This window comes from Leuresthes tenuis, unplaced genomic scaffold, assembly GCF_036924035.1.
Source record: "Leuresthes tenuis unplaced genomic scaffold, fLeuTen1.0.hap1 SCAF_18, whole genome shotgun sequence".
Taxonomy (NCBI): Eukaryota; Metazoa; Chordata; class Actinopteri; order Atheriniformes; family Atherinopsidae; genus Leuresthes; species Leuresthes tenuis.
Genome location: NW_027325372.1, coordinates 9,929,164 through 9,945,260, shown reverse-complemented (window position 1 = coordinate 9,945,260; position 16,097 = coordinate 9,929,164). Strand labels below are relative to the sequence as shown.

At 42.2% G+C, this 16,097-nt stretch overlaps 2 protein-coding genes across 3 annotated transcripts in view; both read left to right on the top strand.

Annotated features, from left to right (window-relative positions):
• s100a10a (S100 calcium binding protein A10a) overlaps positions 1 to 16,097 on the top strand; it is a 150,955-nt gene that overhangs the window by 86,341 nt on the left and 48,517 nt on the right. The window lies entirely within an intron of this gene.
• efna1a (ephrin-A1a) lies at positions 3,889 to 15,930 on the top strand. 2 transcript variants are annotated; one of them, XM_072369932.1, is made up of 5 exons: positions 3,889 to 4,216; positions 13,831 to 14,126; positions 15,093 to 15,158; positions 15,261 to 15,356; positions 15,477 to 15,930. In XM_072369932.1, the coding sequence occupies exons 1-5, from the start codon at positions 4,098 to 4,100 to the stop codon at positions 15,599 to 15,601; spliced, it is 702 nt and encodes a 233-aa protein (XP_072226033.1). In that variant the 5' UTR covers positions 3,889 to 4,097; the 3' UTR covers positions 15,602 to 15,930. The 2 variants fall into 2 exon arrangements, with proteins under 2 accessions (XP_072226033.1, XP_072226032.1); XM_072369931.1 differs by having other exon boundaries at positions 15,474 to 15,930.

Genomic DNA, 16,097 nt, shown 5'->3' with positions numbered 1-16,097 from the left:
GCTTTGTTTACAGCCTTAATATTAATGTGACATGTATTTGGACATAATGACAAAAGAATGGAAAGTGTTATACAAGCAAGCAGGATGAAATGTAAAACAGTAGACGCTGCCAGCATGCACAGTCATTCCCCATGCATTCTATGGGCACTTACCAGCTCCATCACACATGAGCTCCTGAAGAGATCATCTGGACCTTATTCCATGGAGACATTTTCATTCTTGCATGCAGCCACTCAATCATATCTCAAACTTTCACAGCTGTCATGTATATATGAAAAGGGCTCTTAATCGCTTTACCCCAGTGAACCCTACTTTCTCACACACCACTGGATAGTTGATATAATCAGACACCTCTTTGTTTAACTTTGATGATTATCCACAATTGATTAAGCAAAGGCACTTCATCTCTTTTTTCATAGTGTTACAGTCACTCACTGGTTACCTTGGCTTCGTTGTGAAATTGTTCCACCTTATCCTTTGCTTTGCTTTGTCTTGCCTCAGGAAACTTTAGAGAAAATCATCTGTGCCAGAGCAAGCAATAACAAGTTCACGAACAAACTTTGTCACGGACAAGCTGTAGAGGGAACGATTATTATGCGATCTTCACTGAGCTTTTTTTTTTATTTAAGTGGAGGTAGACCTGAGTATTGCTAATTACAGGAAACACTTCACTTCTATTGTTTGCAAAGAGAGAGCTCATAGGTTCAGGAACGACTCCTGCAGTGGAGCTGCACTGATTAACAATGGGACACAAAAAACCAAAGAGGCCAATGTAGTGAGACACACACTGAACCGAGCACTGCTGGGCTGCTCCACTGTTCACACCAGCAGAGTCCACTTATGTAAATAGATAGTGGGGTGTTGTTTGGGGAGGGGAACACGATGACACTCTGTTATTAAACCTCTCATTTGTATTCACAGCTAAGGGACCAAACACTTCTCCTTTAATGGTTATGCACCAGAAAGCAAGGGACAACTCAAGACAAAAATGGTGCATATGACTGCAATTAAACCTGCTCATACAAATGCTTATATATAAACAAATTCCAGTTTTCAGTTTTCAGGAAAAAAAAAAAACAACTTCATGTTTTGATTTATCTTTGGAAAATGCATTTTTATTACATCAGCTAATTACTTCGGTTGAAATTGTTGGGAAAAAAAACAACTAATTATGGACAGTCAAGTTCCCATGCCTGCATTAAACGGTTCTCCCTATCATTTTCCTATATCTTATTTTCATGCCACAGAGCAGACTCTGACAGAGTGCAAATTCAGTCAGGAATTGAGGTGAAAAGGGTTGTGTTTATGTGTGTTTGTGCGTATGTGTTTGTGTCTGTGTGCACATGCAGGCCTGCAAAGATCCACGGCTACTTATTTGTGTATCTGTCGTGTATTTTAAAAAAAACACAAACCAAGCTCCTGGACTGAGGGAGCAGCTGTTTTGTTCTACTTGTTTACAAATTCAGGTTTGTATGAAATTAGGGGTCCTCTCATTTTACTCTTCATAGAGTTTTGACACAAATGTTGATGTGGCAAAAGCTTTTCCACAACAAACACTGCAATGCAGATGACAATTATGCTGGCAGTCCCTCTTACCCTCTTATCTTCCTACCGAGTCGGATAAAACAATGAGATTCTAAAAAAATGGTCACTTGGATGAACGCTCTCCATGAATACAAAACCCATTCTTATAGATGACCTGCTTGACATAGAATGGCACACAATTACAATGCATATATGCCTTTCTGAATCTACACTATTAGATTTGAAATGGTTTGTCAGCTTGGACAGAATTTTTAATGCAGCTTGCCTACACTGTGAATACTCACAACCACTAAACATAGAATATATTATCTATAGTGCACAAAGTTCTCCCCTTGAGTCAGGGACTTTGGCTGCAGGCTGCAGAATGCAAATAATTGAATACGATTATGGGAGTAGGTGTCTTATAGAGAAGATAATTCAAAGATCAGGACAATAAAGCAAAGAATTAAACCTGGATTTACAGGAGATAAAAAAAAGGGGGATTTTACTGAGACACACCCTCTTCTGCTTGGAGCACCAGATAAGTGGAATATAACTGCCACATGTCAGTTACACTGTCAGCTGAACAGTTGATTTAAATCAATAGCCTACCTGACAGTTTAATCATTATCTTATGAGACTGTCAACTGAAACCTTCTAAAATGTCATGTATGTGTGAGATATATCTTATGACAAACATAAGACTTTGAAAGGTTTAGCTCAGGGCTACAAGGAGCCTTGGCTATTACAAGAATGCATTGGTTTATTTCCCTTCTCTTCTTTTCTGTGAAAGGAATACCTTACAGATTAAGTGTTTCATCCTGGTTACATCAGGAGTGCATCCTGCTGCCTCTGCTTTCTTAAAGATGGACCTACCCCTGCAGAGTTTTATCAAATTCACATTCCCTGAATCTTATCCATATCCTGAAAAGTCAAATCTCTGAACTCTGTGTTATTAGCTGTTTGAATTGATTATTCAGAATGGGTACCTTTTCTTTAAACGTATTTTTGTTTTTGGCATTTCCTGCAATTCCTGTCAAAGTTATGCTACTAATAAAGTACCGTGTCAAGCAGAAATCCCCCTCCCCCATGTGAATATGACAAACTTACAACAGATGACTGAACAACTGAAAGGAAAACACAGTGACATGCACCACTAATGTCTGTCATTATAAAGAAGAGTCATAGAAAACCTTTAGCACAGAAATATGCAGTTTCAGAAATCACTGTGCTAAAACACCAAATGTTGGTCAAACAGTACTCAAGCAGGGTGGTGCACTTCAGTGACTGATAAGGAGAAAAAGCTCACAATTTGAACACATTCACAGGTTGACGAAATAACTGCAAAGGCTATATATAATGTAGTGTAATGCAAAATGCTGTTTTTGCACCTGTAATGTGCAGGCTTTGTTTTCGTTGTGTTGGGGAGGTAGTAATTTAACGTGATGGTAATATTCTAGCCTGTTTTTATGGTGGTGTTGTTTTGATGGTAATATGTTACTGATGTTATAGTTTTTCCACTGTGGGATTCCACGTTAGATGTCTTAACCTTAAAATTAGTATCCTGTTAGTCCAACTAACATTTGTTCGTATAATTTGAAAAAATAAGTGCTTTCCTCTTTTTGCATGTGGTTTCTTGCAAAGTAATCAAGGGGAAAAACGTACATAATGTTTTAGAACTGTTAGTCAAAGCACAGCCTGATCTCTGCTCTGGGAAGTTTTAAAAGGATATGTCTAGAACAACTGTAGAAAAGAAAAAAGAAAACAACAAAAAAAAAACCCGCTATATCTGGCCTGTTGCAGACGTTTAATGATTTACGCATGATTAATTTAGCTCAATGATTGTGACGGTGACTAGTTCTCGTTAGCGTAACCTTACAAGGGGTTTCTGGTTGGAATCCCAGCTGGTGACTTTCTGTGTGGAGTTTGCATTTTCTCCATGTACATGCGTGCGTTCTCTTCGGTGTCCTCACACCGACCAAACAACATGCATGTTAGGTTAATTGTTATCTCTAAAGTGACTCTAGGAGTGAATATGTCTCGTTTGTATTTGTGTGGTCCTGGGATGGACTGGCGACCTGTCCAGAGTGTACCCTGCCACTCGCCCAGTGACAGCTGTGATAGCGCACAACCCACCCCACCCAGCCTTGAATTGGAATAAGCTGGTAAAGAAAATGGATGGGTGGATGGATGGATTTATGCTCGCATTTTCTAGTAATGTTGTGTACAGCACGTAAATACAATGAAGCCTGTGAATCTCGCGTCTCTCGGACAGCTCCCTGATTGGTCTCTTCTGACGGAGGGGGCAGGGCTCAAGTCTCTGTGCGTTTCACAAAACCAGCCTCCACGCAACTCAGGCTCTCATTCACTACGGATTGGCCGAGTTTTCACGTACTTGTTCTCCGTCTTTTTTTCAGTTCTCTAAATAAAATCAGATCCTTTCCATCTTCTGCAACCGTTTATGTGAGCGTGCAGTCTTCTGGTGCGCACACGAGGACTTTTCCGGAAACTTTGTTTATTTATTTATTTTTCATTTTCGCACAACCTACCTGAGTTGTGTTTCCTGTCCCTGCATGCCTCCACTCCTCTTCACCATGGATCTGGTTTGGATTGTTGGCTTGGTTGTGAGCGTCTGCGCCTGGTTTGCTTCAGCGGAGCGGCACAGCGTCTTCTGGAACAGCACCAACCCAAAGTAAATATCTGTTTTAATGTATTCTTTCGTTTCTCCAGTAAAACAAATAAGTGACTGTGATCTTTTTCTGTGTGTTAAATATTTAACTGAACTTGTAAACCCATTTCTCAGTGCAAAAAAATAAAATAAAATCATGATTTATGCTCGCATGAACAGGAATAGTTGCAACTCATACATATTCAGCGCGGTTGTTGTGATGAATTTGTGATGGAAGCAACTGGCTGCTGTTGACATGATAATGCAAGACACTTGGGAGTCTTGTCTCCTCCCCCATACTCGGTTTCTGAGCCTGTTATTATAGCACTCTTGACCTGTAATTCGTTGCCTTACCTGTTCAGATTGAATCCGTTTTGCAATCTGTGTGTACCTTTGCTGCAGGGTTACTTTTACTGGGTTATATCATGTATTTATCTCTGCAGACTGGTAGTAGGACCTTTAAACAATTTATATTTTGAAGGCAAGAAAGGTGCTGTATAGGTAAATATATCAAGTAGCTGCAGATACCTGAAGTAAGTTCTACATGGATGAGTCCTACAGGCTAATTTATTTGTAGGTTATTCATTCACGTGCTGACATCCTATCAGGAAGAGTTTTTTTCCATAGAAAGGGTTATATTTTTTGTGTTGATTTTACAGGCTTGACTCACAGTGGAATGTTTTGAAATATCTTTAGCAATATCCCCTCTATCTGACAGAGAGTCCTAACCTTTGTGGGGAGTGGGAGGTTGCTATACCTCCTAAATCAAGAGACATCACATGAGGTTGTACGTAGCTGTCAGGGAGACATGAGGGCATTCATATTTCAGGTGGTAAGACGAGTAATAATGGTGTACGACAGAGACAGAGGAGGTAAGCTGAAGCCTGCTCAGTGGGTCACACTGTGTGGGAGAGAGATGGATTGCTCAGGGAGGAGAAATTGGAGCTCAAATTGTCAGGGTTAGGGGGCATTCGAAATAAGTGCGGGTCAATTAGAACTGTAGTTGATGATGGCTGGGGTGAAAATGGCTCGGGGTACGAAGAGGGTCGGGCTTGCACTCCTCAAACAAACTTCTACATGCACCCACACACATAAACACACCCACTGACACACATGGAAAGGCAAGCTCAAACAGACTCCTGGCAGACAATCACTCAATCACACCAACAGACGCCATCTAAATCAATCAGTGTGGGGCTCACACTCAAACACCAAATGTTCTCTCACAAGCTTACACCCAACCACTTTCTCCCCCTTATCTCCCCATGTGGCTTTAACTGCAACATTTAATGTTCTCAGAAAGTCCGTAATTACAGCGACAAAGCTTTTCTCTGAAAATCGGAGTGAAGTCAAAGTCCCAGATGGGGAGGCGTTTTGTTGTGTAATGACAGTGGTCATGCTAGTGTATATAATGGTAATCCTTCTTTTTTTGCACTTGCTCTTATTTTCAAGAAGACTGTGCTAAATCTCTCCCCTCAGCTAGTCTTAATCCTGTATTCACAGAAAAGCAGAGATTTTCTGAAAGGTTTTCTTGCAGTGTGTTTTCATAATTTCCAGCATCTCCTCTCCGCTTTGACCCATTACTTGATACAATGTGTTGACGTCCATCATTTCCCTCGTGGTGTGTGCTTTTTCCTATTTCTGGTCAAAGTTTATTGCACCACCCATTACTCAGGGAGCTGTCGTTAATCAAATTGATCACAGATTGATCACTTTGGTCCATATGGTAGAAGCTCATTTCCCCTTTTTCAGCTTGTTTGTTGAAAGATTCAGCAACACACACACTCATACATATGCACATTCCCTATGAGTGAGGACGCCTTGGGGCCTGCTGACTTCCAAGGTCGAGTCTGCTTGAACTTTAATGACTACTTTGTTTCAGCATGAATGAAATCAGTTCCCGACAATGTTTGCATTTCAGCCCTCTTTTTTTTTTTTTTTACATTTTACCAGTCTCTATATTTCCAGCCTTTGTTTCTGATTAGCAACAGCTTAATCACCAGCAAGCTTTGATTCAAAGGATGAGGTGCACTGGTGCTACCAATCAGCTTGGTTTGGCATGTCAGTGTGTAAATTTTGTTTTTTGTAAAGGGAGTGTCTTTGTGCATGAGCTTTACTCACTGTGACTCACACACTCTCAATCGCATTAACCCAGTCATACACACATACATGTCCCACATGGCTGTGACTATTAACATCGTCCCAGGAGCCCTCTGGACTCTACAACTGCAATGTGAGGCAATAATCTGTTCTTTCACGCCTTCTTTCTTCCTTATCCTTTTTCCCTGCTGACAGAGCATGAGTAGACCTCCACCTTAACTCACTCCCCCCTTCTTCTCTTCCTCCCCCTCTTCTGCTTTGTACCTGTCTCCCCCTCTCTCCTCCACCTCCCTCCCCTTCTTTTTGGCCAGGTTCCCTTTTTAGCTTGGTTCTGTGAATCTTTTAACCATTTCATGGTTCACTCATACACTGATCCACTTATTTTTACATCAACTCCTTTTCTATTGAAACATTTTTTTAGCTAACCTGTTCAAATTCTGAATCATTTGTTTGCTTTTCTACATTTCAGGTAGTTTTACTGCACCATTACTGGCATTGTTTTTATTAAGAATATGATTGTATTGTTCTCTGTTGGCTCAAAAGAGAGTTATTTCTGGTATGTTTGACCCACATGAGGGCTTTTCTTGGTATTTATCCAGTTAATGTGGCTGTTTTGTGATGCGTCCCATACAAATTGGGGAATGGTCTTCACAGTGGTCCACAGAAAGAGAATGGTAACTGGTGTGACTGATCGAGGGTTAGAGTTCACTTTGTGATGAAGTGGCGAGGCCTCTATCAATCTGTCAGTCATTCTGACACGGCGGTGGTCCCTGAATACTCGCTGCCACTCAGGCCAGCCTCTCTTCACACAGTCATGGCTCTGCCTCTGGGAAACTCTCATTCTTTGCCCCTTCTGTCTTTTTGGTCCCCTTCGCTCCTTCTCCGGCTTTTATCTCAACTTTACAAGCTGTCCCTTTTCAGTCTATTATTTCCTCACCTCCAACTCTGGTTCTCAGAGAAGGGGGGCAGAGGGGAAGCACGCTAAGAGGTGTGGAATTTTTTATCGTTCTTGGCACCCGTGGTGATCCGTCACAAGGAACTTTGCCCTTTCCTTCTCACTTTTTTCCCCGCTTCACTCTTTCCTTTAAAGAGTTCTTCTTCTACCTTCTTATGAAAAGCCACTCCAGTCTGCTGAGCAAAGGTGTTTGGTCTTTCTACATCCCTGTCCGTGCATGTGAGTGTGTGTTCCTAATAGAGTTTCTTTCTGAAGTGGTGGCAGTGGTGAATCCAGTCTTAGCCAGTCTCAAGTCAGTGAAGGAGGGAAATTGAAATAATGAGAAAACAAATAGGTTGAAGGTAGAAGCGTCTGCTTGCCTTCTCTGCATGTGCTTGCATGCATGTTTAAGAGACAGAAGATAAGAGAGGGTAAGCACGTTGGCGGGTGTAATTAGGTGGGTGCAATAGAAAAGGGATTTCTGTGATTTCCGAGTAACCTGAGCCAAAGTCACTTTCCTTTAAAAAAAAAAAACATTCAGGTTTCACTTATTTTCCTAATCTGGCTGTATGCCCCTCCCCCTCTTTTGGTCTGCATTCTCCTCAGAAAATTCCTAAGTCTATCCATCTTTGTCCGCAATTGTCTGCCCCCATCTCCCCTCCCACCACTCTTAATCTGGTTTTGTAATCTGTCTGCTAAATTCAATCTGGGGGAAAATGCTTAGTGAGATTGTCAAACAAATGATAATCACGTCACATGCTAAACGATCTCTATAACATATTGACTTTTCCTATCTTTACAGACTTTACCATGTCGACAGAAGTTTTTTTTTTCCTGATTTTCCTCCTGTTCGATATTCCCACCCAGTCTTACAGTGCCAGAGGCAGTAGGGTTTGCTTTATTGACTGCACTACATAGTGAATCAGGCCAAAGATTTTAACTTCCCGCAGGCATGTTGATAGCGTTGCCACAGTCTGCACGCTGTCTGCTGTGTGTCTCCTGCGTAGTGCTGCACTTCCTGTTAACGTATTTTCCCGGGAAAACTGCGTATCCTGTCTGCACAATAAACAATACGTTTCTCACACACCAACACACGCAAGACCATAAAAGTTTGGATCAAGGAGTTGATTGAACTTCCCAGGCTTGTATGAGGCATGTTTAAAGGGTGAGAATATGTAGATTGGTGGTGATTAATTGATTTAAGAAGGATGTGTCACACTGTGGCGAGTCACAGATGGTTTAGGATTCATCTTTCATGCCTTCCCTGCAAACATTTGGACAAAAACAAAAAGTTTGGATTCACCTCTGATCAGTGTTACCCCAATGAACCACGCCAATGTTTCTCTGAACTCTGCCTGTCCCTCTGCCTCTTCCTTATCTTCGCACCAGACTTCCCCTACTCCTTCCCCCTGTGCTCCTCTACTCTGCAGTGATTTACAAGAAATCATAGAGGAAGAACAACTCCATAAGGACACAGACTTATAATTACAGTCAAGTCACAAGTCTTTTCCGTGTTGTGTGTGAACCAAAAAGTGTGTATGCGTATCCCCCAGACTTGTTTGTCAAGTCTTAGTGACGCTGTCACAGTGCATATGGGTTTGAATGAGGAAGAATTTGCTGGTAAAAGTTAGATATTATCTATGGGGAAAAAAAGCCATTGTGTTCGTTTTGTTGTGTAAACATGGACTATTGTTCAGCTTTAGTTTTTCTCTTGCCTTTTTTGTCCTGTTTGTTGAAAGTCTAGATGTAGTGAGTAAATATGCCCCCCAAATGAAATAATGTTAATCCTAGAGGTGAGCTGTGGTATTACCAATACTACCAGGCGATACCACACTGTCAGTTCCTAGTGGAATGAATCAAGCTTGACTCTAACACTGTGTTTCCAGTGGAAAAATAATATAGAGCTTTAATAGAAAGTTTTACCTTGTGGAAATCAGTTCAGCAGTTTTCTGGCACAGATATTTGCCTGCTGAGAAATGTGATGTCAGTTTTGACCTTTCTGCTCTGGGCCTTTTACAAGATACAAATGGCTCAGGAGACAGTTGGGAACAGCATATGTATTCATCTAAGCCTCCTTAGTCCAGCGGAGTTAGCCAATTATTTCTCTGCTGGACTTAAAGCGTTGTCACTTCTCTGGGTGGCAACAGGAACTTAACTTGTTCAGCCAGGAACGTCGGTGGAATGAGCAATGATGCAGGCAGACAAAGGTTGAATGGCAGACTAGAGAAAGCTGATTGAGATGGATGACAAAAAGTCACACAGGGCAAAGAAAGAAAGTTGGAATATTATGTTTAAAGGGAAGAGCCGAAAGAGTTGGACCACATTTGTTTCTATGACAACCCCGGCATACCCACATCACTTTGTGCTTGGCTCTGCAAACAGTGGGTCAGAGAGTTGCATATTTGGAATACCACCAGGACAGTTTGCGATTGGTTCAGCGAGTATCGGGATGGGGGAGGAACAGAGTTGACATGAGGATCTGGTTTTCTTATTGAGTGATGAAAGACGGACAGCAAGTGGGAGGGAACAGTGATGGATGAACAGATAGGCAAATGAAACACGAAGAATTTGAGCAATAACATTGAACAGTTCACTTAAGCGCCACCTACTTAACAAATTTATCTTGAAGGGAACTGCTCCCTTGTGCCCAGTATCTCATTATTCTGTTAACCCCACACAGTCCACATTTTTCAACTATGGACACATTTACATCCACCTATACATTGTCTATGTGTTTCCTTTGAACTCTGAAACTCCAGTGTAAAGAAGTAATGCCTCCTCTCTATTTAGAGGTGGAGTAAAAGAAAGCTCCACCCTGCCCGCCTCACCACTTACTCTGTACCCAGCTATCAGCCCCTGCTCTAGGCCTCACTGTCCACGTTAAGCCTCTGTATTAAGCAGGGTCTGGTGCTGATGAATAGAGCCCAGCTCAGCCTCTGCTCCACCCAATAATCCAGGCTCGGACGTGTCGATTAAATGGTCCCCCACATTCCGGTTCACTCATCCATGACATAGGCCAGTCAACTTTTGGTCACATTAGTATGTGTGTGTACAACCCAGGGAGAAATGATCCTTGTTTATGTGGCTAGATTGCCTGTTTGGACATCTTAGAGACTAAATCTAAATTTGTAGATTCATTGTTCAAACCTTTTTGTTCGATTAGGGAGTAAGTCCTGTCGTAGCATCCATCTATAGAATTTGAAATCCATAAAGCTCTTTTATTGCTGACTGCCCATGTATAAAATTCTCCAGTGCTGACTTGGCAATTGTCCGACCTTTGATCCACATCGTGGCCTCTTCGCTTTAGAGATCCAGCATTCCACAGGGCGATAGAGCACAGAGATGAGAGCGTGATGGATGGATGAAAGGAGGGGATAGCAGTAGAGAAGAAAGAAAAAAGGCAGACCAGGAAGATTAAAGAAGAGAGATTAGACTGCTCCTGAAGAGCCTCCAATAAATCAGGAATTCCCTCTTAGAAGAGGAGGAAGAGTAGCCGGATACAGTCTGTACTCTTATTTTTCTCCAGATTGGGAGCTTACGCATCTGACCACTTTACATTCTCTCGCTGCTTTCATCGCCGTTCGTTATTGGCATTCATTATCCACCTTATCACGACTGAAACACACTCCCAGATTCCACGAAGCTCTCGAGAGGTAACACACACACAGGCATAAACAATCGCTCATTTAAATGTATCAGGCCAAGACAGACACACGTGCAAACAATACTTGCAGCATGCCATAGTTCCACAAATCATTCTTTAATAGAGAATACAAATGTTTCTCCATGCTTCAAGTTCCACCATGATTAATAGAAAGCATCCTGGCATAAACAATAGGAATAAATCAATACAGGCTATTAACACAGAGAATTAAACTGTCTGGCAGAGGGAAATAACAATAGGCACACACTGGGGAAAGTAGAATGATGGCGGGTTTTAAAAGTGAAGGTGGCAAGATTTTCAATGTTTGCTTAACTTTTTAACACAGAAGCCAAAGCCCTCTTTGACTGGAGTTACTCCAATCAGTTAATTAAGCTGATCATGTGGAACGTTTCAGTTCAGAGGCGTTAGAGGCGAACAAAAGGCAGCAGGATAATTAAAACAATTTGCCATTAATAAAAGGCGTTAGCCAGCCTCCCCTGGTGCATATTCAGCAACAGCTCTCTCAGCTAAGTGAGCTACTCCATCAGCGTGGGTACACAGTGAATGGAGTCACTGTATGAAACAGCGGCATTGATAAAGTAACTGTAGCACTCACATAGAAACACTTAGTGAGAGAAACTTCAAAAGCCATTCCCAACTCAAGCCCTTTGACCCCCCTCGCCCACTCCTATTCATGTCTCCCCCCCGACTCTCACCCTAAAAGGGCTGGGACATGGGGAGCAGGAGGGTCTAATTACCCCCCCCCAGGGCAACTTAAATACCCTTTTTTGTGTTTTAATTGCACCCCCCCCTTTAACCCTCTTTTGATGAACACATCAGGACCATACCGCAACCAGTTTGTAATCAGGGCTGAAGGGTGAATGGAGTGTGTTTGTGTGTGTTTTCAGTGTTTGAAAGGGGATGATAACCGTCAGGCAAAAAGCAGACAACAGTGTTGTTCAATGCCGTTATCGATTCAACTAGAACTGAAAGTAGCAGGGGGAAAAACACTTAAGCGGCAATCTGGTAAACAGAGTGTGGCAGGCAAACTGCTGATAAGCAGCAAGCTTTCTGGACTATGACAAAATGATGATTATTGTTCTCCACCATGAAAGTTGGCTAGTGCACTCTGTTGTCAGCACAGTTTGATGGAAATTTCATCAGAATACTTAAAAAAGATGCTTGTTTTCTAATGAGCCTATGCTGCTGCTGTGATGGTGTTGCTTCTTATCTGGTCATCAGCAGTGAAAGAATGCAGTCAGGCAGAGATGAGTAAACTGATGGGGGAAGGGAGCCAAAAGGGGAGCAGGAGTCGGGGCCGGAGTTTGGAGCCACTGCGTCTGTCCTGTTACCAGGGGGGAGACCTGCGGCAACAAACAACATCACTAACTAATGAGCGACTGGAGCCTGTGCGCTTTGATCGTTAGCTTCACACATGGACCCTGTCACACCAACACCCCCAAATGCTACTTGTTACATTAAGGTGGTTTTATGAGAAATGCCAGAATTCAAGGAGAAAAAAAAATACTTCAGTGATAAAGGTGTCAGTTTAACACCCTCCAGGCTTTTCAGAACTCATAACTCATATGATCTGTAGTTCAGATAGCTGGTTATTTCTTTAGGGGCTGTTGAAAGCCTGACTAACCTTCATATATTCATTGCAAAAGCAACAAAACTCTATATTACACATACATTCTCTTTGTGTGCTGTGAAAATATTTAAGTCTGTCAAATCCCATCCATTCTCAGAGATCCGTCTGGTAATCCAGAACAGTAGGAGATGGTAAACTGATAGGCATCACTTGGGTGCTCAGCAGCAAGGGAGGAGATGTATGGCTGTATGGGCTCAGTGGGTGTAAATAGTAGGTAGCTACAGCTTTAGGTTGTTGATAGATGAGAATTACTGTGAAGTGTGTGAGTTTGTGTGTGTGTTGCTAGTGGTCAGCTACTGCTCTCGGCTGCTGATAGATGGCTTTGGCTGAGAAGAGAGCATTAGCTGTGAGCCGCCCCTGGAGCACTCACTCAGTCAGGGGGATAGAGACAAAGCTGAAATACCTTTAGTGACAATTCCCCAGGGATAAACTCATAATATCTTTAAAAGCAAACCCAAAAGGGAGAAAGACTCATGGACTGTTGAGATAAGGCAAACTGCTTCAGAGTGTGCTAAACTGTTTATTAACTGGTCCAAACTTTTTGTATTAATGAGATTGTTTTTGTGCAGTGATGTGGAGCGGGGATAAATGGTGCTTCTGTGAAAGAGAAGATGAGGAAATTTAGTTAAAGACTATCGTAAAGAGGGTGGAGGAGCGTAGGGAGGAATGGAGGGGAGACAGTCTGACTGTCTCTGTATTTGTAATGAAAGGGAATGTGATATGTGTGTGTTCATCTCACTCTGATGAATGACTTAAAACATATGTGACAATCTTCTTCCTTTCTTTTATAAACTCAGGTGTGTCTCTGTTTAGGCACATTTGTCATTATGCATTCTGCTGCACTATTTGTTTGAGTGTTTGTGTAGCCCTGCAGATGTCGATACTCATCTCCTGTCTTGACAGGCTAACTGACTGCTAATGTTTCTTTGTAAACATCACTTAACTCCTGGGGGGATGTGGGATCAATTTGCAGTCAGCGCTAACTCACAGCACAGCAGCAGCTACTCCAGCCTCACGTTCATCCATATTTATGTGCATGTTCTCTGCAGATCACTTTTTCCTCTACTATGTTTTTCCCTCTTAATTCTACCTGAATGCACACATCTTCTCACACAAACATTCTCTCTTTGTCCTAATCACTCTCTCATTATCAGGCCTGTCACTCTTTTCTCTGATTTCCCTGTTGTACACCAGATCAATATATAATCACAGATTTTGAGGCTTATATTTATTACTCATCCAATGCTATAACCACGGTTGTCAGTGTCCTGCCACTCTCGTAACCTTCTTCCCCTTCCTCTTCCCCATAGGTTTCAATGGGACAAATACACCGTGGAGGTGAAGCTGAATGACTACCTGGATATCGTCTGCCCCCATTACCCTCAGGGTGAGGTGCCACTGCTGGACGCTGAGCGCTACGTGCTCTACATGGTGGAGCGGGAGGACTACGATTCCTGCAAGCCTCAGTCATATGACCAGATGCGCTGGGAGTGTGGTCATCCCTTTGCCCCTCACGCTCCTGAGAAGTTCTCCGAAAAGTTCCAGCGTTTTACTCCATTTACTCTGGGAAAAGAGTTTCGTCAAGGAGAAAGCTACTATTATATCTGTAAGTGTCACTATTGCACTCAGATTTGTCAGCGTTTGCCAGACAGTCTTGTTCTCTGTCAGTCCCTTGTAGTCTACAGACCTCCTATATGTACTTTGCGCTAAAAAACGAACATGCTTTGATAGTTGTAACATTTTAATGTTTCCCCATGTCCAAGATGTCAGTTTGGCATGCTGATACTAAACAAAATGTTGAGCAAAATATTGGTTTTGTCAGTTTTGTAGCTTTTTGATTATAACCAGAAGTATAAGTCTATACCAAGGAAAACTTTACATTCCCACAGAAAACATTTCCAAATTGCCTGTTGACCCGACTGGGACTTTTGGGAGGGGGGCCTTAAAGAGACACGAACTAAAAAACAAAGTGTTTCAGACAGAGAGTTGCTGTAGCAGTACTTGAGTGTCAGCAAAAGCATGTGATTTAAAAAAAAAAAGAACAACTTTAAATCACCTAAACCTTTTCAAGTAGAGTTAAAACTGACATTACAAACATAACTTATGAGCTTTTTAGAATAAAAAGGGGGGCACTGACACATTTATTTTTCAATTCAATTCAAAGATATTGAGATATGTCACTCAGAGGGACAAATGTTAATCTTACTGTGGCCCTATGCGAAGGTTTAATGAAATGTTCGAGTATAGTGGTCAGCTCCTTGAAACTGATCATGTCCAGGGGTTGGGGTGCCAGCTCAGTTAAGTAGTGTTTGTCCTGCTAGAATGTGCACTAGGCTCAAACAATTTTGTCACCCTGACCATGGTTGTAATTAGATAAACGGCAGGACAAGACACTCTTGGCCTGTTCACAGATGGCCTCCTAAAGCTTTGTCCTTGTGTCTTTCTGTTGCCAAGAATTAGAGTGAGTGTGTGTGTGTTTGTATGCACGCATGCATGAAGGTGGATTAAGGGGAGGATAAGTGCATTAGTCTGGTTCTTAATGCCTGTGTTGTTGTTTCCTTCTTCCATGCAGCTAAACCTTTGCACCACCATGGCCAAGAGTGTCTCCGGCTCAGGGTGGACGTCATTGCAGCTGATGGTGAGATTGACGCCCTCAGATGAAAATTGATAACACTGTCACCTATAATAGTTGTGTTATGACCCAAGCAGAGTATGTGCTAATGTTTGTCTTTTCTGTTAGGCTCTCAAGAGGCCAGAGTAGCTAAAGGAGGCACAGATGGGGCTGGAGTTGGAGTAGGGGGTGGTGTTCACAACCCCTCCAACAGACTGCCTGCAGGTTGGTTGACTGGTCCTTCATCCTCTCTAATTATCTCTGACCTTCAGACAGTGCAGGTGCATTCAGAATTACACTGGAGTTGAAACTAACGTGTCTTTTTTGTTTCCCATCTTCAAGCAGATGACCCAGTGGTAATCCTGCCGGACGTTCAGAAGAGTGTACGGACAAACTCTGCAGTGACACCTGCATCACTCTTAGTTCTGTCATTGCTATTCCCGTTTTCATTGTTGCTTTTGTTGCACTGAGAGTACACGAAAGGAGACAACTTTTTTTTTTCAGGGACTACGATGAAGACAGTCCGTGGGGTTGTAAACCACTGACTTAAAAATCCATGCCCAGTGCTGGCCACAGGGAGAGACTTTTTTTTTAAGCTTGTAAAGTACAGATGGACTCGCATGTGCTGAGTAACTTTGAGCATTTGAAACAAAGCATTGATGCTTTGTCCTGTTTTTCAGAAGATGACAGTATTTTTTCGTTGTTAAGACAAAGCTCTCCTTGAGTTGTATTTTTTGGGGGGCTCTCCAAAAATCAACCCTCTTTTGAAGACACATCCCTTCATAGAGATATGAAGAAGTTGAAGAAGAACAATCAAGAGCACAGACTCCAATTCACCCAATGTTTAATTAATATATTTAGATGGAATACATCCGCATGTAAAGGCAAAGTAAACTCAAACCTTTTGAGCCAAAGATCAGCCCTCTCTTCAACCTGTACACTATTCCACCCTTGAGTATTGTGTAC

Coding starts and splice junctions, on each gene's coding strand:
- efna1a (XM_072369931.1), top strand. CDS start 4,098: ATGCCTCCACTCCTCTTCACCATGGATCTGGTTTGGATTGTTGGCTTG. Junction 14,127..15,092: donor AGAAAGCTACTATTATATCT/GTAAGTGTCACT, acceptor TCTTCCATGCAG/CTAAACCTTTGCACCACCAT. Junction 15,159..15,260: donor GGACGTCATTGCAGCTGATG/GTGAGATTGACG, acceptor CTTTTCTGTTAG/GCTCTCAAGAGGCCAGAGTA.